The sequence below is a fragment of the Hippocampus comes genome, unplaced genomic scaffold (genome assembly GCF_001891065.2).
Source record: "Hippocampus comes isolate QL1 unplaced genomic scaffold, H_comes_QL1_v1.1 scaffold135, whole genome shotgun sequence".
Taxonomy (NCBI): Eukaryota; Metazoa; Chordata; class Actinopteri; order Syngnathiformes; family Syngnathidae; genus Hippocampus; species Hippocampus comes.
The window spans coordinates 808,432-832,939 of record NW_017805583.1 but is presented as its reverse complement, the minus strand read 5'-3'; the positions used below and the strand labels follow the sequence as shown (position 1 = coordinate 832,939).

At 39.7% G+C, this 24,508-nt stretch overlaps 2 protein-coding genes and 1 long non-coding RNA gene across 3 annotated transcripts in view; 1 reads left to right on the top strand and 2 right to left on the bottom strand.

The window, feature by feature from the left end:
• Positions 1-753: 753 nt before the first annotated feature.
• On the bottom strand, positions 754-10,752 carry ice1 (KIAA0947-like (H. sapiens)). The gene is made up of 20 exons (XM_019880088.1): positions 10,543-10,752; positions 10,406-10,464; positions 8,909-9,020; positions 7,908-7,984; positions 7,785-7,822; positions 7,620-7,702; positions 7,452-7,528; positions 7,338-7,375; positions 7,142-7,224; positions 7,015-7,051; positions 6,873-6,929; positions 6,696-6,779; positions 6,275-6,594; positions 3,833-6,148; positions 3,293-3,455; positions 2,825-2,985; positions 2,456-2,646; positions 1,914-2,014; positions 1,698-1,796; positions 754-1,587 (listed from the first exon to the last, which is right to left on the bottom strand). Exons 1-20 carry the CDS (start codon positions 10,630-10,632, stop codon positions 1,406-1,408), a joined length of 4,368 nt encoding a protein of 1,455 aa, XP_019735647.1. The 5' UTR covers positions 10,633-10,752; the 3' UTR covers positions 754-1,405.
• Positions 10,753-11,137: 385 nt separating this feature from the next.
• Positions 11,138-13,636, top strand: LOC109521955 (uncharacterized). The gene is made up of 3 exons (XR_002169463.1): positions 11,138-11,443; positions 12,034-13,499; positions 13,534-13,636. It is a non-coding gene; the product is annotated as an uncharacterized LOC109521955 (long non-coding RNA).
• A 447-nt stretch (positions 13,637-14,083) lies between these two features.
• adamts16 (ADAM metallopeptidase with thrombospondin type 1 motif, 16) overlaps positions 14,084-24,508 on the bottom strand; it is a 40,676-nt gene continuing 30,251 nt past the window's right edge. The window contains 6 exon segments of the mRNA XM_019880111.1: positions 14,084-15,615; positions 15,993-16,140; positions 16,260-16,457; positions 16,574-16,630; positions 16,739-16,933; positions 18,087-18,288. Coding sequence (XP_019735670.1) covers positions 15,500-15,615; positions 15,993-16,140; positions 16,260-16,457; positions 16,574-16,630; positions 16,739-16,933; positions 18,087-18,288 — 916 coding nt within the window. The 3' untranslated portion in view covers positions 14,084-15,499.

The window sequence follows — 24,508 nt, the reverse complement described above, 5'->3', positions numbered from 1 at the left end:
TGAACCGCTTTATCCTCACAAGGCTTGTGGGCATGCTGCAGCCCATCCCAGCTGACTTCGGGCAGCATGCAGGGTACACCTTGAAGTGGTTCCCAGCCAATCACAGGGCACACATAGACGAACTACCATTCTCACTCATAATCACAATTCAGGACAATTTAGAGTGATCAATTAACCTGATACGCATGTTTTTGGAATGTGGGAGGAAATTCGAGTACCTGGAGAAAACCCATACGGGCATGCCGGGAACATGCAAACTCCACACAAGAAGGCCGGGACCTAGAATGGAACCCATGACCTTTGCACTGTGAGGCAGACATGCTAACCAGTCGACACCCTGCCGCCCTAAATCACATTATTTCAGGAAAATAGATTCCAAAGGAAACATTAAATTGACTTCTGAGACAAAGTAGTTGTGTGCAAATACTTGAATTTGAAAATTTCAATAAGAAATAGTTGCAGTACAATTACAGAATGCCTCATTTAAGTATTTAGTCCGTCAAAATATTGTCATAGCTCCACTTGCGTGACTTTTGTGCACATAAGGATTAGGCTACTGTTAGATTTCTTGCAAACAGTGCAGGATAAAATAGCCAAATCATATGGTAAAAGGCTAAAACCCTCTAATGTGGTACTTTTTTTGTAGGCAATTATTAAATGCCTATTAATTCTAGTCCCACTGATACATGTTGAGAAACACTAAACAGTATCTTTGCACATGAGTCTTGGGGTGAGAAAATAATAAAAAAGAGATTGCAATACATATGTATAACTTTAATAGCAAAAATAAATAATCTCTGAAACTGTACAGATATTTACTATTGGTGAGCTTTCCACAGACGACATATTTACATGATACGTTTCCAAGCGCACTGCAGTCAGATGTAAACACACATCAACATTATAACCAATATCTAAAGTTTTACCTTAGCACAACTTCACGAATGTGTGTCTTTTACACAGGGTGTGAATAATTAAAATATTAAATCAGAAATAATACAGAATACAATGTTTGTTTCACTTAATTTTCCTCATTCCTGTATCAAAAGAAAAGCACAGTAAAAAAATAAAATCAAATTTATACAACGTGCAGATGATTGGAGAAGGGTGTCACAGTAAAACTAATCAAAACAACTTGATGTTAGTAACTTTGCACAGTGTGGTTCAGGTCACAACATCACCCAAAGTTAGCTCTCTTTTCATGCTCCTTCAAAAATAGCATTGAATAGTCCGTTGGTATCTGATGTGGCCTGCTGCAACATTACAGTATGCGTTCATGAAAGACTGAAAATTGTAAAGTGTGTCCTGGAGGTGTGCAAGATGACTGCACTCTATTATTAAAAAAATAATAAAATACGTAGCCTTTTGTGTAAACAACCAGAAGTCTTTGTGAAGTATGCATCACTCATTTATTGACCTGTCTGCAGATCGAGGCCAGCTGGAAAATGCAGCTTGTGACGGCAGAGGGAACACTTTGTGATGCTTCTCCTCGCCATCCTGCAAGTGCATCCAGGGCTTCTTTGGGGTTGCATGGTGACAAGTCGAAGATGCAGTACGCCGCTGCTAACTGCACTTCCCACGGTATAGCTGGCCATGAAAAACATTGAAATTACAATCCACATTATGCTTTATTTGGCTGCTGGGACACCAGCTAATAATCTGGATAATTTTGCTTTTTTTCCTCTCATGATTCATACCTTCACTCTGGCTGTGCCTACCAAAGGTATTGATGATGTTGGCAACAGTTAACACGGAAGAAATGTTCTTCTCCCTGATTCCTAACTGACCTAGGATCCCTGTATATAAAAAAATAAAATAATTTAAAAAAATTAATAAATCAAAGAGGAAATATGACATTTATTTGCATCATTGCTGATCGTGGAAAAAAATGGTGAACACCAAACACAACTAACCAATTAGCCGGAGGACAGTTGCCACTGTCACATCAGAGATTGGTACTTGCTGGTCTCGGGGCTGTGATACCCAGGAGTTCATCAGTGGCCACAACTCTTTACTGTCATAAACACATTATTGTCAACACACTGCTCCAGCATTAAGCAGTCATGGACTAACTATAAGTAATAAATGCACACTGGGAAGCTACAAATAAATTAATTGCAACTTGTGGGATAAAATTGTCACAATCAATCCAAAATAAATTTTAAAATAAAAAAAGGGGAGGAGTCAAAAACCACTCTTAAATCACAATATTTAAGGAAAATAACTTGTGGGATAAAATTGTCACAATCAATCCAAAACAATTTTTAAAATAAAAAAGGGGAGGAGTCAAAAACCACTCTTAAATCCCAATATTTAAGGAAAAAACATTCCAAAGGAGAAATGAAATGTATTTCTGAAACGAAGGAGTTGATGTGGGCAAATACTTTAGTTTCAAATCTTTAATTAGAAATAGAGGGAGTCCAATTACAGAACGGCACATTTAAGCGTTTAGTACCTCAAGATATTGTCATAGTTCCACTTCCATGATTTCTGTGCACACAGGAGATGCAAAGTGAAGACCAGTTCCCAAGCCTCCGTTCCCAGGTCGGAACCATATCGATTGTGTTTCAAGAAAGACAGTCTTGAACCTGACCGAATCTCTGACAGCGAGCGAGAGATCAGAAGGTCAATATCACAAGGTGGGCTCTGTTGGGGCACAGAGAGATTCGGTTTTAACAGGTGTGGCCAATTTGACACAAAAAGGAACTCAACAACAGAACTCGATACTGGAACACTGTTTTGACAAGCAAAACAAAAATTACAGTATTGTCTTTTGTAGTTTTATTTATATGTTTTCAAAATTTTGCTTCATGCCCTCTTTTACCTTTTCCCATTCAAGGTATGCTGACAGACACTTGGCGAGATCTTGTGGCGCTTTCAATTTAGTGGCCGTGTGTACAGCCTGGCACAGAAGGCTGCTATGAGACAAAACACTTGGCCATGTTGTCACGATAAACAAAATCAGCTTGGAGACATTGGGAAAATCTGAAACAGGAAAGACAGGATATTTTTTAAGTGGCACCGAACATGGTCAAATGTTTGGAATTGCCCATTTCAAAGCAACACAGCCTTTATGTAAAACGCTTTGTTGCAGGTGCAGCTGCTGTGAAAGCGCGATAGAAATAAAGACCTGCCGTATGGTATTGTAATGTATTGATCAAAGCTTGTTATTTTTAAATGTAATTTCAACATATTAAATGACAATTGTGTACATATAGACAATGCATCCAGTCCTACCTGGCGCAATCACAATTGACTAACAAGTTGTGTTTCATGAATTGGATCCTCTAACCTTCAATAAGCAAGCTGTAAGCCAAGGTGCGAGCCTTTTCAAAGTCTCCCTCCTGTCGACAGATGGCTGTGTAGACTCTGCAGAGGGCCTGTGCATATTTTTCGCACATGTCCCTCTTTTCTGCTTTGAGTTTGTTCTGGATGGCCAACTTCATGTCATCTGCCTTCAGGTGAAGGGGAAAAACAAACACTAGTTCACATCCACACAGAACGGCCGTAGTTTATCATCACATAGAATATAATGTGCTGTACTTCAAAATATGCAAAAAAACTTTCCTTGTAAGAAACTAACCAAGCATAAAATGGTCTTGAGATAAATAGATAGAAGCCCTGTTGAAATACTGACTGAAACATTTTGAGAAAGTTCTCGAGTTGCATAACTAAAACAGTTACTCTTTGTATATTTTGTTGTATCAAATATATAGATCGTACTAGAAACATAAGCATAGTCATCAAGTTGTAAAAATATGCATATAATGACAAGGATCAAATGGATGACAGTACATTACCACCACAATAAATACTGAATTAACATACTAACCAAGCTGCTCTGAGAAACCTCAGAAATGACTTCTTTTTCCTCATCTCTCAGCACAGGTTTTTTGGCCAGGTTACCAACATGGATGTGGCTCTGGATCACAGGCAACAAATCGAAGGCCTGATCTTCAATACGCTTCAAAAGGCGGACGACAATGCTGTTCTCGACAGGTTCTTCCAACGCCACTGATAGATCCGTTTCCTTAATTGTGATCGGTTCGAGCTTTGGGGTTTGACGCGAGGCTGAAACATAGCCACTGTTTGACAAGGAGGCTGGCACTTGGCTGACACTTGGAGAGCTGCCATCTGTTCTGGGAGATTTGCTGTTTTTAAGCTGAGGCAACTCTGTGGCAGGTCGTTTTACTCCTCTCATTTCAGTCTTGATGAAAGCAGTCGCGGTGGAAGTGACGGTTGTAAAACTGGACATCTGACTGTCAGTTGATGGCAGTAAGGCTACACTTTCTGAAGAACTCATGCTAAGGTTGCCTCTGAGAATGCTCAATGTGCGGGCGCGTGCCGACAGTTCTGGGTACATGCTGTCCAGAATCTTCATAGAATTCTCTTGCGGTGGACAAGGGGCTGCGGACGGTGAGGAATTTAGGGCAGCAGGCAGGCGACCTGGGACAGGCACCGCATGTTTTGGGGTAGCAGAGCCAAACTGAAGAGGTGACAAGGGGACTCCGTTTGGAGGAAAGGTACTGCTGAGAGTTGAAGATGAACACACTGCCTGATGGTTGGGAGTCACAGGGGTCCGGACCTGAGCGGAAGGTGAGGCCAATCTATCCATTGGGGAGGGAAAGGAAAGCTTTCCAATGGCATGCCTTGGATTGATTGGTCTGCCTGCCTTTGGAGGTGTCTTCAGAGGAGTAAGGACAGGAGGGAGTGGTGGACCCATTTCAGTGCGAACTTCGCAGATGGACTCCCGTCGACTGGGTTCTGCAGTTGCACTCATCACCGGAGCAGCTGCGGATGCACTACATATGATCATATCGAGCTTTTCTTCGTCAGTCATTTCAGCAGAGGTCCCTGATTGACCTTGTCCATTCACATGTAGAACAGTATGTTCAATAGCGGTGACTGTTTGACCATCACAAGGTTCGTCATGAGGCGAACCGTTGACAACAATCGCTTCCACTCTTTTTGCGTGGTTTCCACACTCGTTAGTTTTTACATTGGATGAGAAACGAGACCGACTCAAATGATGGCACAACAAATGCATATTTTCCTTCAAAGGTTTACTTTCAGGGTTAATAGTTGTGCCTGAAGCAGATTGTTCTCTTTCATCATCCCGAAGATCAGTCAGTGGGGCAATTGTAACACAAGGTATGTGGCTGGCAATGGATTGATCTGCGGTATTAATCGTTGACATGGGTGGTGTGTTGCTACTTGGACCTGACAGAGAAGGTGTTCCAACAGCTCTTACAGTTTGCTGAGCTTCCTGCACTTGTTTGTCTGGAAGACAGAATCCCTCATTTTCTACCAGGTCTTTGCTTTCTGCATTGGTGATGCTACAATTAATGTCACAGCTTGATATACATGGGTCATCATCTTGCATTTCTAAGTCCTCTCCGTGATGCTCTGCATTGTTTTGGGGATTTATGTCTAGAACATTTTTAGTTTCATGCAGCAAGTGACTTGGGTCTTGAATGTGGTCCTTTTCAGACACGTGTTCCTTATTGACATCATCTTTGCCCTGTACAGAGTTGATGCAAGTTGGGAAAGTAATTGGCTGCACATCTAATACTTCCATGTTGACTTCAGTGTTGACATTGTGGGATTCCGCACAAAAGGTGGTGTGGATTTTGCCATCAGAGAACCTGTTGACAATTTTCTCGGTAATAGCAGACTCATCTTTGATTGGCTGCCCTTCAGTTTGTTCCTGTGATTCTGTAGCATTACAGTGATCTGTTTCTTGTACGTTACTGGCAGCACAACTCGTGTGAGGATCTGCACAGCACAGCTCATTATTAATAGTACTTGCTGGAGGATCCTCAACTGAAACGACTTTATCTGATGTAGTAAACGATACTAACTGCTTGACAGAAGCATCCTCAATCTGCATTTCCTCATCATTCGTGCTGGGTCTTTCATCCTTTAGCTCTGTTGTGACACTTGATTCACGTACATTGGAGGTGCATTCCATTTCGTGTGTTGTTCCATTACACAAAACTACACTTTCCTCAGTTGTTGTTGAATGCAGTTTTGGAGAAAGGCATGACTTTGCGAGAACATGCTGGAACTCCTTTTCTTTAAGACAGTGACTGGGTGCGGCATGTTCTGTTTCTCTTTCCCCTTTCTTCATAAACTCTGTTCCGTTATCCTGCAAGGAATGAAAATACATGTTTCAATTCATGTTTTTTTTTCGTGTGTGTGTGTGTGTGTGTGTGTGTGTGTGTGTGTGTGTGCAAAACTGCAATTGCAAATAAATAATTGTATAACGTCTTACAGGTAGTGGCGATAAGCAGGGAGGCAAAGGCTTGAACCATTCCAATATCTCTTCTGTACTGGGCGTTTCACAAGCCTCACTCAGTTTGACTTGTTTGGACAGGTGATTGTTGTTTGTTGGAACGGGTTCTTGCTCTCGCTTTGTGCTCTTTGTTAGCGGAGGTGCTTGTTTCTTGGTTTTCTGTACAGGTGGAGATGTTTCCCAATGTGTCCCAATGGATTTGGTCTGAGTGGAGGATCTTCGGATTTCACTAATATTGTGGAAAGGAGTCTGGGATTGATCGCTCTGATTAATACATTTGCTCTGCTGAGAGGTGGGCTCTGAAATTACAAGAAACGTCAGGCTTTATGTGGAAAAAAACAGGAACATAACTATTAAACAGCTGGAAGCTCCAGTGGTCAGTGTACTCATGAGAGCTCACCATGGAAATGCAACAAGTTGGCTGATTGGTGGTGTTGCGGTTCCACACAAGCCCATAGATGCTCAAGAAGTATTCGAACCTTTTCTGTAAAAATGGAATCCACAAGAAATATTTAAAACCTGTGGCAGGTTTGTGAAGTTTATACAGTTTGTAGAGTAATTGATATCAACAGCGCACCTTTGTCAACTTTATGTTCTGGAGCTGTTCTTGCCTGAGTTGATGTACTTCTGTATTCTGGGTAGAGAAAAATCTGACTAGTTTGCAACAAGTGTGCACTGTTCACTTGGTGCCAGTGCTTGTAAATTAGAGTGTTTCTTACCTTTGTTTCTTTCTCGCTCCAGTTTTATAAGTCGTCCCTGTAAGTACAATGTGCATTTCAATTAACTAGGTTAAACTGTGCCTTCCTTCCATTTAAACAGTCATAAACATTACTTCTTATACTGCACCTGGAGGTCAAAAATGTTCTTCTCCAGCTGGACCTTCTCCTTATTCAGTAGTGATATCTGATTATTCCTTTGGGAAACTGATTCTGAAAGTGAGAGGGGGGGTGGGTGAGAGAACATGTTGATGGACCAAATTCAAGGCATATTTATAATGTTGTTTTTACACAAAGAAATTGAGGGTGGAACACATCTTAGATACCTTCAAGCAGTGCAACGCTATTTGCAAGTTTTTCTTTTCTGTTGATGGACAAAACAGTACGTTATCAGCAGCTTAAATGCACATAAATGAAAATGTGGAAAAAAATGTTCTTACATGCTTGTTATCCTGTCTTGATTCTGTAACAATTGTTCAACTTTATCTGCATTTTCTTCTGTTTTCTTCAAAGATGTCTGCAGAGACAGGCTGATGTTGTATTTCACATGCCACATGCAGACTGACATCAGAGGGTTGTAAACACTTTCAGAGTGCACTTTTACTTACTTGGACATTCAGCAAATCAATTTCTAACATGGCCTTTTCCCGCTTCAGTTGTGCATTCTCAAGCGACTGAGTTTCTGTGAGTTCTAAATGTTTCAAAGAGACACTTGTAAATGACAACAACTGTTTAGAGTTACCTTAATCATAAAGGCAAGTGTTTCAAAGTACCTTTAATGGCCTTCAGTTGGTGTTCAAGCTTCCCATTCCTCAGGTGCAGGAAACAAAGTGAAAAATATTCATTAAAACCATTATCATGTAAATGGTAAGGTTGTTGTTGGAATGACAACTTACTCAGCCAATGTAATACTGTTTTCTTGCTTTAACTTGTCAACCTCTTCAGACATCTGTCCACAGTCCTGAAGAATCCTCTACAATAATTCAAGTTGGTAAAATTCACATTTGAAACAACAGTTTCCAGTTAAATTACAATACAAAAGTGAAATGAAATCTAATTCTAATACAGTAATTACAATTGATCTGGAGCTTTTTTATGACACACACGGATGTTACTGAAAACTCACACTACCGCAGTCAGCCAAACAGACCAATGTCTACCAAACTTTAGAGATCACGTGTCAATTTACTTAGTGCGGATAACAAGCCTGTTTAACTGAACACAATGATGATTTAGTTGCATTTTCTACTTGTCAGTATACAACACTGACCTCCAGACTTAAAAAAAAAAAAATCAGTAGTCACCAAAATTGCGCCCAGGTAGCAACTAAGGATGTTGTTAGTAGCAAACAGCTGAGGTAGACATGACCACAATGTCAAAGTTTCCCACACGACCCACAGTCATGGTTTCATGAAATAAGACACACACACACACACACACACACACACACACACACACACACACACACACACACACACACACACACACACAACAACAAGAGTAAGGACAAATCTAAGTTACTCTAAAGGTTCGACAAATTTAAGTTAAGCGAATCGTTTGGTTTGATTTAGCAGAACTATTTAAAAAAGTGACACAAGAATGCTGGTCAGTAACACGACAATTGAGCCCTGCAGTTCTCAGCAAGCATCGCGCCATGTCATCCTGAACTGTTGCCACAATGGATGTTACTCCTTTCTTGTTCACGTGTATTTATGTTACATGTAGTTCCCTGAATGTGTGTCTAATCAAACTGTCTGGTTAATTTTGTGTTGCATTTTATTTTCGGGAAACCTTGACTGTGGGGTGTGAGTCCCCGATGCTCCCTCGTTCGGCCGCCTCTGACCTCAACATATCAACTTGCGAAAGGAATATTGAAATGTTATTTTCCAACACATACCTTTTGTTCTTCCAACTCTGCTTGTACAGATTCGTAATCCGCTGTTTTTTTCTCCAAAGTCACCAATTGGCTCTGTAGCTCTTCGTGCTGTTGTTGTAGAGTGATCATGTCACTAAAAAAGACATACCCAAATTAAAATAATTGTGCAAGGTGTGCAATTTACATCAAGTAGCTTGTTGTGTTGGTCCATGATCAAAATAGTTTTTGATCCAATTTTTGTTGGAAAATTGTAATGCCCGGGCAGAGATGAAAGTGGACTTTTCTGAAAATTCCTGAAATAAATAAATATAAATATAAATAAATAAATATATATAAATAAATAAATACATATATATATTTATATTTATATATATATGATTTTAACTGATTTACCAGGTTTGTCGACCTTTCTAATGCAGTCGGTCAAAAAAATATCCGTTCAAGTCCTTTTCCTGAAGTCATGACTACTTGAACGTGTTCCTAACACTCACGTCTATTGCACGTATGTGTAGGAGACTGGACGGTCTCAAAATTGTTTATTTATTCCTTCGTTGTGTGTTCACCCCCCCCCCTCCCCCCCTAGAATTTATTTTGTGATTTCTGAGTTTGATTTTCTTTTCTGGTGGATTATTTTCGAATTTCTTCGTGCCATTAAAGTTATCGTTAATTTACGTTTTTCGGAGGCGGTCCTTGAACGTCTCTCGAGTAAAACGACAGAGGAGAAGGCACGGAGACGGAGAAGGACGTGTCTTTATTGGTTGAGTCTGAAAAGCAGAAATAAATTATCCGTTTTAAAAACCAACAACACAGCTCTCCTTTTTCGGAGCTGCAACATATGTCAGCTTGCCTGTCTACCTGGTGTTAAAGTGGAGGGTGTTACTGTTGTAGCGACGCCACTCGAGCGAAGCGCGCCTCAGCAGTCGATAGTCCGCTGCTCTCTGTTGTGCGTGCGTCAGCGCGAACATGTACGCTCGCGCGCGCGCGTCTTTTGGTCCCAATCAGTCAGCGCCGACGCAACCGAGGTCACATATCAAGGAAGCTTTGCGCTACGACAACGGCTAAACTACACTAGCCGATACGACACGTTTTTCCTGCTAATCTGTGTGTTTCCCTTTTTGTCCAAATATATATTTTTCTACTACAACAACCGTCTTGTCCACGGCGCCTTTTATTCGTTCCACTGGGGTTTAGCAAGTATGTTTATAAAGAGACGAAAATCTCTTTACTGTTACTAGTGTCAGTGCCTCAACATGGCTACACCCGTGACATCAAAACAACGAACTCAAACGCGTGTTCGTTCAATGTTGTCAACTAACAGATGAAAGTAGACCGGATTTTCCCGGGATTCCGGATTTTCAAATTTTCATGACAATTCCTCCGGAAAATTGCCTAAAATTAATCCGTATATTAGTAACTAACATCCAGATTAATTATTAATTAGTAACTTATTATTAGTACACTTCGTGTACCAATAGTCCAAGTGTGTGTTCTCGTCCAAGTGCATAAATCAATACTTACGCAGAAACCATAATCTTCTGTTTCAGTGACAAAAATGATGACACGTATTCCGTTAAGCTCTGCATAAAGTGACAAAGATTAATAAACAATCGCTTATATTAAAAAAAGTGAAACGAGAAAGCTTTGATGTGTCAGACCTGGTGCAAAAGGGAGCAATTTTGACAATTCGCTGGCCTCGCGTCCGAGGCTATTGCTACAGCTTTGGGCTGGTTGTCCCCTGGCATCATGGTACTAATGTAACAAACAAACAAACAAAAATCTTACAAATTGAGGTTAATCGAGTCTACAACGAGTGGCCACGGGTTCAAAACAAACACATTTTCACGTCTTCAACGTTGCCAAGGACCCAAGGCAGGACCCAGTTGAGGAAACTTCCGGAAATGCCAGACTAATAAAATCATTCTTCTGCTTAAAGCATAATCCTCGACTAAATTTATGTCAAACGCACATATAGTGATACATTTTGAATTGCTGTGAGTTTCTTTGGTGGACATTGTTTGTTTTTATGTCTCCCGAACAGAAACAAATTTGTTCTGGCAGTCCGTTATGACCTATTGGGCGTGACAACATGTTCCTAAGCCCTGCATGAACACAGCCATCGATAATACTATTATTTGTTTTAATTATGTGAAATTCTGTTGACTGACATTAAGATGGTATTAGTGACATAAATGCTAAAACTTTTTTTGGGAGGAGGCGTCATCAGCACGCCCTACTGGTGATAATTTGGCGTTTTCATTTACTTCCCGACCCTCCCGTTTTCAAATAAACGTGGGTAATTCATAAAATAAGACTTTTTAATGATAATCAAGTACATGATGTTTCAGACTCAAAATGACGAGTACGCTGCACACCATCCACAGCGCAAATCTGTTTGTTGGTGTTGGAGCAAAGTAAATTCTTTCAACTCGCTTTGCATTAGAGATATCACCAGTAGATGGTGCTGTTGTACGGATTCTGGATCCGTGTTTCTCAAGCGAAACCCTCAGTCAGGTTGCTGTCACAGAGATCCATTACTACGTGCACAGAAATTAATGGGTAGGTGCTCAAGTCAAACCCTTATTCACAAAATAGTCTCAAAGGGCTTCACAAGCCCACCGTTGATGAATAATAACGACACTTCTTTCTTTCTTTCTTTCACTGCGACAGTGCACAATAATCAACACAAGAGTAAAGAGGGTAAATGAGCTGGATTTATCATAATTGCTTGTTTTCAGCCGTAGTCCCCCGATTTTACCCGTAGAGGGCGAGGGAAAAACAAACCAACAAATTAAGGGAAAACAAAGAAAGCGAAGCCAACATCGAAATCACAGTTCATTTTTGGTCAGTTGTCCAGCCTACTATGAATACTGTCTCCCAACTTCACCATCTGTTGGGCTGCTTTGAGATTATCATACATGGTCATAAGGCTGTTGTGTGCATCAGTTAAAATGTATTCTGTGATTCCATGTTGGGATTTTGAATTAAACTTAATCCAACTGCATTGTCTGTTGTCAATGATATGACCAAAGATTATTCATGGAAATAAATTAAACACATTTGAGTCTACCGGTTGCTTGCTATTTGTTTGAAAACAGGAGTTTACTAAGATACCTTCTCCAACTGTTTTTGTGACATGAAATGTGCAGTGCTCCAGTCCTTTCACCAGTGTGGGAGGATATCTTCAGTTGGTGTCATCCAACTAAAGTTGCTGTGATTGATGTGGGTGCATCCTGATGGAAGGATAACTGTGTCTTTCAGTGGACCACCTGAGTGTCTCTGAGGCGAAACACTAATCTCTCTAAACAGATGTAGTCAGAGATAGCAAAGTTTTGACCAGAGCTAAGTAAGACCTGCTTTAAGTAATGCTTTGCTTTTTACCAGATTTATCTTGATCACAATGGACGTTTTACAGGAAGTTGCTGTCTGAAAGGCTTTGTTGCATAAACAAAAACAACTTATCCTGAGCCCTAGCTCTACTGCTCGTATTCTTAAATTACTTTTCACTACAAACACAAGTTGTTCTCTTTTCTTGACATAAACAATTAAATCAAGTTTTGACTTGACTGGGTTGCACTCAGAAAATTCCTGAGACTTCAGTTTAACAATGTGTGTGGCTCATTTCTCATAAAATGGAATACATGAATAAAGCCTCACGCTTTTTATGAGCATCATAAATTACATTACACAGCACCCACAGATGGTTGACGACAGAGCATTGGGTGAAGAGTACGACCATGCCCACCAACGTACTGAGGACGAATTGTTTGCCATGTTTGTCAAAACTCCCTATAAATAAAACAGACATGAATTTGAATTTCCACAATTTGAGTCAGAATGAATGTGAACTGTAGATAAAATCTGCACTTTAGAAAGAAAAGAAAGTGGATGACACGTTTCATTATTTTATTGAGATTGTAAACATTGCTGCAACATTGCACAAGCCATTTCCTGTCATTTCGTCTACAGCCAAAAATAAAACACAATACTGTAGTGAACCTGTATCAAATCATTTACACAATATCCACACGGTCCTCACATTTTGTCATTTACTGTGGGATCAAAAGTAAAAAATTGTAATTAAAAAGGTTATCATCCAACTTAAAACTTCTACTTACCATCTGTTGTTGATCATTTGTCAAATCATGAATAGTTGTTTATAATCATTATGAGCTCAGTTTTTATTTTTATAGAAATATAATTAATTTTAATATAAATTCGGGATGCATGATAATTAAGTGATTATTGGGCCGATATTAGGAATCATGAGGTCATATCAACAAATCCGATAACATTAAAAAAAAAGCTTAAAAAAAAAAAAGCAAACAAGAACAAAGAGGAAAATCTAATTGAGGCTGTGCTTTGCATTTGGTACATTTGAGTGAACAAATCATGCACTCCTGTCAAAAACTCACCTCTGAGCTCGCTCACCATTGAGTAGCCCTGCAGAGTGCAATTTGAGGTAGGGCTCAATGTGGGGTGGACCAAAATGCTTGACTCCGCATATGCGGACTCGAAGCTCCTCCGTTTTTAAACTTTTAAAACATAAAAAAATTACAAATTCTCACCACTCAGTCAGTCGGAGCGGAGCTAACTTAACTGTTTGACGGAAGTGGTTGAAACGGCCATTTTGAGTCGAGCCATGGAAGGTCATTCAGTGTGTGTTCAGGGTACTTAATGTAAATGCGGCATGTGCAATGAGCGTATTTGACTTCTTCATTTGCAGTTGACTGAATTTGGATCAGCATTCACATGGGCGGAGTCAAATATTTAGCCCCCCTTCCTTCCTCACGTTGAGCAATTCCTTCAAATGCGCTCTGCAGTCAGGTCTCTCATAAACAAACAGCGCATTTTGTGCGGGACTCTGTGTGTAAATCAAGCTCTCCTTTCTAGCGAAAATGCCCCGTCGTAAACAATACAGTGAGCACACATCAAACAAACAAACATGAGAAACAAACATAAGATTGATTGTGTGGGATTTCTTCACTGTTTTAGAGGAGGACATTTAGCATGCTCTTTGCACCAAATGTTCTACAAGTATTCCACAAGGAAGGGAAAAAAGCATTTTTTTTTTTTTGTGTTACTGACCCAGAAGTCAGAAAATAGAGAAAATAACACTATGAATGATATAAATACCACTATTTCTGAATAATAACCAATTGATTTTTCTCTTACATAATCTTGGGTGTGTCCAGGATTTTTAATTTTTTTTTTTTGAGGGAGGGGGTTCAGACTGCAGAAGGGTGGAATAGAATGTTACGTTTTATGCATGTATAAGTCTCAATCATGTGGCCAGATTGAAAAAAATGATGATGCATGTCTCGTATTGTGCAGGGGGCCAGGCAAAAGGTGGAGGTGGGCTATATCCGGCCCGCGGGCCGCAGTTTGTGGACTATTGATCTGTGAGGTGATCAATGCTTTTGCACGTTTTCACTCATCTGCATGTTCATTTGTAGGTCTTTTTCTATCTGTACTTGTTTGTATGTATACGGCATGTTACATGTGTTTACTCTATCTTTTTGGCATGCATTGAACTATTGAACTTTGGCTAAAATTTACATGTGAGAAGCCGTTAAATACAAAGCATCTGGTTAAAAAAATATAAATGTGCAATTCTAGAAAAAAAAAACAGCTTTTGATTTTTGTTGTAATGGTGTTGTCATATTTGGAGAGGACAAATCTTTGAGTATTTGATTCATCCATGTTTGTACAAACTATAGTTAACTCAAAATGTTAAAAGGTTATCGGTTATCGGTCTTGAGGAATAGGAATTTATCGTTATCGGTATGAAAAAAAAAGTGTGCATCCCTATTATAAATGGAGCAATTTTTCAGCCAGCCTTTTATGAAACAGGATACAAAATATTCATGGGCTAAGGGTAGAGTAATAAAAAGGTGAGTTATACTGCTTCCCAATGCAGTTCTCCTGCAATGGTGTATCATAAAGCCAATAAATAACAAACACACTGTACATGGGTCAACAATTATTTTCGTTCATTCATGAAACTTTGAAGTCACATTGGAGTGGTGACAAACAACACTGTAGCACCGCTGAGTATACAGCTAGTATCACTCGTACCTCAATTATTCAAGGTTTTTTTTCACCTTATGAATATGGAAAATCATATTTTTATCCAGCTAATCCAAGTTCACTTTGGACTTTTTCTTCAAGTTTTACAGTAAAATGATTTTGCTATGTCCCTTTTCATTAACTGTTATTCAGGAGGCATTGTAGTGCCAACAAGAATGCATCAGATGTTTGAACTTGCCTTCTCCAGATGAGAGACATGACAAGAACATTTTCTGGGATTCCTTTTTTTTTCGGCCGGGATACCAGTTTATTTCTCCGAAGACCTCAGTTCTTTTAGCACCGTTCTGATCACATTCCTGTGTAGCACTCTCAGCAAGACGTTTTTGTTTTCAGATGTCCAGCATCGCAAGGAAAAGACTCAGTTGTTGCAGCTCGCCAAAACTTCCATTGAATTGTCTTTAGAGTTTTAGTGCTTCGCACGAGCACACATCAGCACAACCTTTCAAGCATGGGAATCAAGAATGGTCTTTTGATGATCTTAACTACCTTCCCGTCTGCATCACAAACAAAGTCATTCTTCCGTGATTACAGGTTTGAATTTGAACAGGAATGACAGCACTGCTTGCCATAAAACTTGTGGTTGCACACGCCGTGCTGTGGCACCAGATAACACCAGTGGAAGTAATCCCGACATGCCAAATCTGTCAAGAAAAATGGGAAATTCTTTAGCTGAAATGCCCAAACACTTAATTAGGTTCACCCAATACGACCAATAAAAGAGCAAATTATTTTGACAGTGTGCTATGTCTATGGTTAAAATTTTCAGTCGTGCACAAATGCACTGCATCATAAAGGGAAGTGTTTGCAGTGAATTGTTAACATCATTTACTTGTATGACGCTTTAGTGTGTTGCAGAGAGCTTAGGTCTAAACTTTAAAAATGATACTTCATATTGTTAGATTAATACCTCTCTGACTCTGTAATCCAAACTGAATATGATTAAATGTGCAATCCATCATGCAATTGTTATTATTTATAAGTAAGTATATACATTGTGGTCATAGAGGAGGTTCCATACCCTTTTGGTCAGGTTGTGGGCAGAAGTTGGTATTACAGGCCTGGGCCATTGGTGGTTTCAGATGGAGGGCACAACCAGAAAAGGGTTTCCTCTGGGCCAGGCATTGGACTATCCTAGCCTGTACTCCACCTCCGCATGTCACTGTACACTGTTAGCACAAAGGCAGATGACCACATAAGTGACATCAATCTGGTTTTACTAAATTTCGCATGGTCGATTCCTATGTGAGTGGGTAAAAGGGGTCCGTTTCTCAATGTTCTTCCATACCTCAGACCAAGGAGATGCATGCCATTCGGGTCTTGGGAGAGGTAAAGGTGGATGAGTATGTGCGTTCCACCACTGTAGTGATGGGGTTGTACGCACTGGACACTCTGCTAAGATGCAGCGCCGGTGGAGAGCCACTTTGGGCCTTGGGATGTGGTGGCACTTTTTGGCTGCAAGTTCTCTGTATCTGCCGGCTGCATCCTTAAATTAGGGAACCAGAAATAAGAAAATCAACTAGAAGCTGCAATTGTAATAAGACTGTTTCCAGTAAAATCTATTGTTCAGTTTGTATCATGAACACATATTAAAGTACATACCTTTTCAGCACACTTGATGAAACGTGCTTGATACCCGTGGTCACATGTTACTGAACACTGAATATACAAAAGGAACAGGGGGAAAAAAACAAGTTTGCAATTACATAAAATAATACAATTCCTGTATATTTTAATATTAGGTCCAACACCTCCTCCAAAAATCACCTCTTGCCACGTTGAGACAAACCACTGGACTTTGCGTTGTTTCTGGCAGCGTTTGATGAAGCAGGATTCTTGACCAGCAGGTTTCGGCAAGCCTACGCACAAACTATCTTGCAGCGTCTGTGATTGTCTACCTGTGTTGAGTCTTGTACACAACACTGTCCTCTTCCTCAAGCCATGACCGCATTTGTGAGAACACTGAAACAGAAAACGAAATTGCCCATCATGTCACAGAGACATCTGTCCTTGCATGTGTGTAATTCTCTGCGTGGGGTCCAAAAAAATATACATCACGGTTGAAAGTAGATGTTCCTTTAAGTGCTTGCAATTAATGAAACACATTAAAAATACATTCCTTTTTTGTTTTTGTTCTCATATTTGGTATTTGGTTTTTTTTATCCTTGAAACCTAACTGCCCGAGGCAACAGTATCACAGATGTTGTGCTGCATACATTAAAAGAAACATTCTGGATTGGATAGCTCCCTACAGTACTTGCTTACAGGGCAACACTATTTCTGAACACTTGAAAACAATCAGTTGAACATTTACTGCCTTTTGCCTTCTTGAATTGACTATCATTCAAAATTCGTAGGTCATTTCTTGAGTTGTATGCAAATAATAGATGCATGAACAGCATAATATGACAGACGTAATGCTGGATAGGAGCTTCCCTGGACACAACAAATGTAGCGCCATTACTTTGCGCAGCCAATGAGATAAATGAAACTTCACAACATTGTGACGGTCAGACTGTCAACAAGTCAACCAAGAAAAACATCTTGTGCTTCATCAAAATAAAAGGCCTGTAAGGACTTCACTAACACAGCCCTGTGAAGCACAATAAGTTCCACACCAGGGGCAAGGTCAAAAAACAATTCATATTTTCCAAAGAGTGACCCATTATTTCCTCAATATATTCTTTGAAATAGAATGGCGCCAAGTGCCGTTATCAACATCTTGAAAGAGTTTTGCCATATCCAAGTGAATGAGTCACCGTAGTGGCACAGCGCGGCAGGGCGGAAGAACCCCACTTGTGTTAATTAGTGCAGTTATTTGGGATTCCAAAACTTTGCGTAGGACTTGGACGGAGGCTGCAATAGAGTAGATCTCAATGGACCTGTTGAGAGTCTAAAGCTATTGAGATCATAGTCATAAAACACGGTGACTTCCCAGCATGTTCGAGCTCCTTTAAGACCTGAATGTGCCTAGCCAGTGCAGGGACAGTTGTGGTTCTACTTTGAGAAAAGTGTAGTTTTACTTTTATTTGTTCTTTACTTGTCTCACATCAGTTTGGCACACAGATACTATGGATGTCAAGGTGACTTTCACATATTAATGACACATGCTCACCTGTGACCACGGGCTCGTCGTCCACGCCGGTGGACAACTGTGGGTGTTGCAGGCCTGCCTCCTGGCTGGGGTCAGTTGAGAACAGTGGGAGTCAGCAAGGGTGTCATCTTTGGTTTGACTTCTTCGGACACACCGGACCTGCCGTGTCTGCTCCCCTCCTCCACAGCTATGACTGCATGCTCCCCATACCCCGACAGACCAGCTGGGAAAACACAACATTGCCTGCTGAGTCAACAAGGCCAGCTTCCCAATCCCTTATTGCATATGGCCGGAATTCACAAATGACAGCATGATAAGTACAACAATTTTGTTTCAGTGATGACGGTACCCCTGTCAAACGCTGAGCAAAAACAGAACGCACTATTGCTCATGGAGTGATATTTTATGAAATGGATGACTTTTGTGACATTTGTTTGATAAGAAAATTATTGTCAACTGGGCGTTCCCATTTATCTGAAACTTGGAGTGGGAGGTGGAGAACAATAAACAATGGAAAAAGATCAGCGTTTTAAAAACTGAACACTTAAAATGTTTGACACATTTCAAAATGGCAGAAAAATCGCCCACAAAGTCAAGCAGGTGGTAAGCGTGCACGTGGTACTCGTCTTCCATGCAAAGTACACCCTAGTTGTTTCTGCAACTCTGTGTGAATGGAGATTACTTTGTCAGTGTTGTCATTTGCATGTGTAACTTTTCAAAAGGAAAAAAGTTGTTTCAAAAACTTACTTGCATAAACATGCAAAAGACAAAACTCACACAGCAAAGTTATAAAAAATAAATTCCTACTCAAGTAATCTACATTGAAAATGTATGTACTTTGAAAAATGACATTATTTATTATAATTCAAAAAACGATTAAATTGTGACTTGTACAAAACAAAAGACCAGTTGAGGATTAGAATTTTTATAACAACTATCTTGGTCGTCTCGTGTCCATTATGATCCATCCATTCATTTCATTTGTATAATGCTTAACACAACACAGAAATGCCTGAGCCAAAATTCCTACCTGTACCTTGTTACCACAACAATGAACAATCATCCTGTGAAAGTACAAAGGAAATCGGGAGGGCACTGACAAGAAAGATAATCCACTGCTGTAATCATGAGATTTTTTTTTTTTTTTTTTGCTGTCTTTGACACCTGACACATTGCATGTAATATGGCCCACAGGCTTAACTCGCCAAGCAGTTAGACATTTGTTCATGGCTGACTGGCTTTAGAGCAAGTCAAAACAATCCATACTCATAGCTTTTTGACTGGAACTGAAAGCCATGTGTTTTTAAAGCCTGCTTTTCTTATCTCTCGCTCATCCCTGCAAGAGGTAAACATTACCACATGTGGTTTTTATCAATCATATTTAGTTTAGCCTACTTAACAAAAGTGCTGCAATGCTTACCGTCTTTGACTCACAACTTTTAAAACCCATTGTTTGCCGATTGTGAAACAGCCATGTGCATAATTTTTACTTTTTTACTGCATACCTACTTCATCTTTGTTCAGAGACTAATTAAAAGCGAGCTGGCAATACATCTCGTGACCTCAAACTTAAAGTGCAAGTGTCTGAATCCGTCATCATAGGGGTTTGTCATGTTCTCCTACACCCCACCTTCGATATCCCCTGTCAGCCTTGTAAAATCCACCCAACATGTCATCACTCAATGCTATGATTCGGTATGCTGGTAAAAGCTACAAGGTCAAATACAAGATCTTTAAAAAAAAAAAAAGATCAAATATGGCACATGCAGAGCCTGTTAGAGAGCTCTGAATTCAATAGTATGTCTGCTACTCTATACAGTGATCCCTCGCTATTTCGCGGTTCGTTTATCGCGGCTTCAGTGCATATCGCGGATTTTTTTTAAACATTTTTTTAACCCCGCAAAAAGTCCGCTAAAGGTCCACGAGAAGCAGCAAAAGTCGGCAAAACAACAGCGAGTCACATAGAGCAACATAAACAGTACTACATGCATATGTTTACTGTATTTTGTTATTCATAAACTAACCTAACTTATACATCCTCTTGTTTATTGTTTTATGTTGAGAGGGAAGAAATTTCATCTGAGCACATTTGACAATAAAGTTGTATCCAATCCAATCCAATGTTTAAATCTATTAGTATACAGCATTAAGTCATGTTAATTACTTCAAAATTTATTTCTACATGCATGTATACCATTAAATTTGGCCTTATAAATATTATGTACATGTACCTATATGGAGTTGGGGGGGGGTGGTCGCTACTTCGTGGATTTTCATTTATCGCGGGTGGTTTTGGTCCCCATTAACCGCTATAAACGAGGGATTACTGTACAACTGACCTACATACATATTTCCTGAGGGAGAATGTTCTTGGCCATTTTCGTTTGTAACCTCAAACTGTAGTGCACTTGGATTTTGAAGCGTGGCAGTGATCTAAGGCACACCAGCAAGTTAGCTAAAAATAAATAAACAGGTTATCCCGAATTTTGAAAAAAAAAAAAAATGCGATGACTTTTGCATAGATATTTTGACACTTCATGCTATAATCATAGCGTATGTTGTTGGACACAGTTCCTGATTAAAAAGTTATTAATTTTCATTAAAATGTCTTACTATGTTCTCATGAGAAGCCATATCTGTATACCTAGCACACTAACTTGCCACATCAGAGGCCCATTGTTTTAATCTTGGTCATGTTCTTGATCAAGCCTTTTTTTTATGCAATATCTTGGTCACAAACATGGCCAAAAACACTCAATATCAATTATTTTCAGACATCAACAGGAAAGATGAGGTCATGGCCTCAGTTATACTAAATCCTGTCCCTTATAAAAGCACAGCTTTTCAGCTACGCCCACTTTATTTGCAACTATTTGGCGAACATTTCAGACTCCAGCTAAGAGACTACGTGGGAGCACTTCGAGAAGAGCCCCAATGGAACTGAAGCTTCAACAGCAGCTGTCAAAGATTGATAAATGTTGTTATTCTTTAGAGATGGGCGTCTAATATATCTGCATTGAATGCCCTCACTGGAGTCAACAGCGATAGGTTGGCGTGTCTTTAGAGTGTTGTTACACTCGGTACGGTCTTGGTCACAAGTCCACATTTTGAAGGTCTAGTTCTTGTCTCGGACTCAACTCCAAAAAGTCTTGGTATTGTCTCTGACTGGATGAACTGTGGATTTGTGCAGTATTCATCTGCTATTTTTCAACTTCATCTATGTGAGAATAAGGAGAAACGCTTGGTCAAACAACAAATACCTTCGATTTATGTGTTACGAACTACCCAACACCACTTGATGACGGTAAACTTGGCAGTGTTGTGACTGAGGGGTAAATCCAAAAAGAATGCACTACGGCCGCTAATAGCGCCTTTAATTGCATTTCATTTGCACTCAGTGTTTGCCCGTTCTTAAGGTCTTATTCACAAAGGATATTGATATTCAGGACATGTCTTGTACATGTCAGAGTGTTCCCTCACATTGGAATAAAATAAGATTTGACATTTTTGCATGTTGTGCTTCAAAAGAGGTGAAGAGACTGTGTTTTTGACTGTCAACTGTATGGGTATTTGAAAGACTAAAACACTGAAGCGAGAACACTATGTTTATCTTTGTCTTGATTTTTAAACTTAATTTTTATGATCTCGGCCATGTCATGACTCGGCTTGTTTCCGTCTTGGTCTTGACTCAGTCTCGATCTCCAAAAGTCTATGTCTTGTCTTGGTCTCAACGAGTTCTGGTCTGTCTGGCAAGTCTTAGTTAGTGTAGAATTGAGCACAACACTAGGACTCCGTGGAAGTTACACATGCACTACTTTTGCAGCAATAAGTCTACAATACTAACCTAAATTTCAATCAGTACTTTTATTTAAATATTGTGTAATTCCGTATTAATCTATTTCAATGTCTTGTACAGCTGGATTTAAAGATATTTTCCAGAAACATTTTCATCAATAAAACCACACGAACTAGTCTCATCCCAAGTGTGTCATCCATCAATTTTCTTTCTGCTCTGCACCTAACCTTTCATGACACAGTGCAGACCACAGCTGACAGATGAAAGGACATTTTGCAGTCATGGTGCGCTTTTATGTGCAGGTGGGTTGTATGTACCTCAACTCTACTCCCTTGAATAAATGCAACCGTACCAGGAGATTCTACAAAAGCGCACTGCACTTTTTCGTCTTTTCTTTTGCTTTCATTAAAAAATAGAGTGCTATAGCAAAATGTTGCATTATCCAAAACAATAAGCATGTTCAAATCTGGATCACATTTGCAGGTCATGTAAGAATCAAAACATGTAAAACAAACAAACAAACAAACAAACAAAAACAAACAATGTTCACATTCTTACTATTTGCAGTGGATTTCTTTTCATATAAAAATGCTACCAAAATATTGAAAAAAAAGAATATATTATTGTTGTATACAGAACATTAACAACCACATGAGATATAATGTAAGTGATTCGTCTTTAAATTTAAGACCATCTATTTAGTTTGTACAGAATAACATAAGGGCAGCACGGTGTGCGACTGGTGAGCACGTCAGTCTCACAGTGCAGAGGTCCAGGGTTAAATCCCGGTTCTGGCCTTCCTGTGTGGAGTTTGCATGTTCTCCCCGTGCCTGCATGGGTTTTCTCCCACATTCCAAAAACATGCATGGCAGGTTAATAGAACACTTGAAATTGTCCCTAGGCGTGATTGTGAGTGTGAATGGTTGCTTGTCTATGTGTGCCCTGCGATTGGCTGGCAACCGGTTCAAGGTCTACCCCGCCTACTGTCCCGAATTCGGATGGGATTGGCTCTAGCACGCCCGAGACCCTTGTGAGGATAAGCGGATTAAGAAATGGATGGATGGATGGATGGATGGGTTAACAGAGGCTAATTGACAAATAACATTTGTATGGCTATTAAGAATGTTAAACTGTTACTCAAAAGTAAACTTCAAACTAAACGTAACGTTGTCCTGTATCCGATGACCATTACTGGGAAAAGTCATTTATGAATGCAAAAACATCAAAAGTCAATCCATGTACTGCAATAGATAGTTTTCAAATTATGAGTCTTTCTATTTTTTCTTTTTAATTACCTAATAAAGCTAGCAGTGCATTATCATTCTACTCAAATACCGATATCAAAATAAAGTCTCTTAGGATATTCATCGGGTTAATGTTATGTTTATCCGCTTGGATCCACATGTGAAATGGTCCTTCCTCTGTTCCAAACAAACACAGAAGCTAATCAGTACTGACAGTTTGTGAGGTTTCATTGAAAATTGGATAAAGGATGTAGAAAATAAACATAACATCCAAGTGGAACTTCCCTACTCTCATACCTCAAATGCATTAGCCAAAATACAAATCATTTTCACATTACATGCATATGAAAGGAAAGAAAGGCGTCATTATTCAACAGGTGTTTTACTGGGCTGGGAAAGGGTGGGAAAAACAGTCTCTGCTTGACATTGTTTCTTTATTTTATTATTATTATTAGAGCGGATGTGTCGCAATTGGAGAGGCCACATGCACAGAGCTGTGAGGAAATGTGAGAGAGCAGGAAGGAAAAATGGACAGGTTAGTAGACCCGTATCAATGTGTTAAGGCCTTTTCACACTGCACTTAGCACTGAGCAGTGTGCCATCACCTATTCCATCGTGTATGTGCTGCTTAACGACACGGTGATGTGCCACTGCAGCGGGTGGTGCATGCACGAGGGGTGACCCTGTCACCATGGCTGTTGTGACAGTATTATGTAGCTTTTTTATTTTTCATTTGGGCGGCAGCACACTATGAAACCATTTAATAGAGGAGATGGTGGTGGAGTGATTTCATAGTGACAAAATCAAGAAATGTTGGCGGAGTTGTACGTTAAAAATGGAGAAAATGGAGGAAAAAGTTATTCATAGGGCATCTGTTCGAGCATCCCAAGCTCTGGGACTTAAGACAAATGGCATAGAAGGTTGTTTGAAAAGTCATAGAAACGTGAGGTTTTGCTATTATTAACATTAAAAATACAAATCTCAGGACACTGCACTGTGTTGTTACTGTCCGTGTCCTAATACTTGTTGTAATGCGCCTAATGGCCATGGCTCGTTGAAGTGTCGCTCATGGTGAGTGAAAATTTGAATCCTTATTTATTTTAAACATGTCCTCACATAAAAATGGCTAGTGGCACTAAAACGTTTGGGGACTGCTGCCCTTGTCTGTGTGCATGTCTGTGTGTGCAATGTGTATTGTTAAAAAAACATGGCATAATTTTGTGTTTGTTTTTGGTTTTTTTTTTTTGACGCATTGATATTAATTTGTGCAATCGCAATGCATTTATTTTAGTACACAGTCACAGCCAATAATTTAGTGCAATAGAGATGAAAACAAATAGGTTGGCAGCTCTGTGAAGTGAATCACTTAAAACTAAGCCGCACCACCCTTGTCTGCGAAGGAG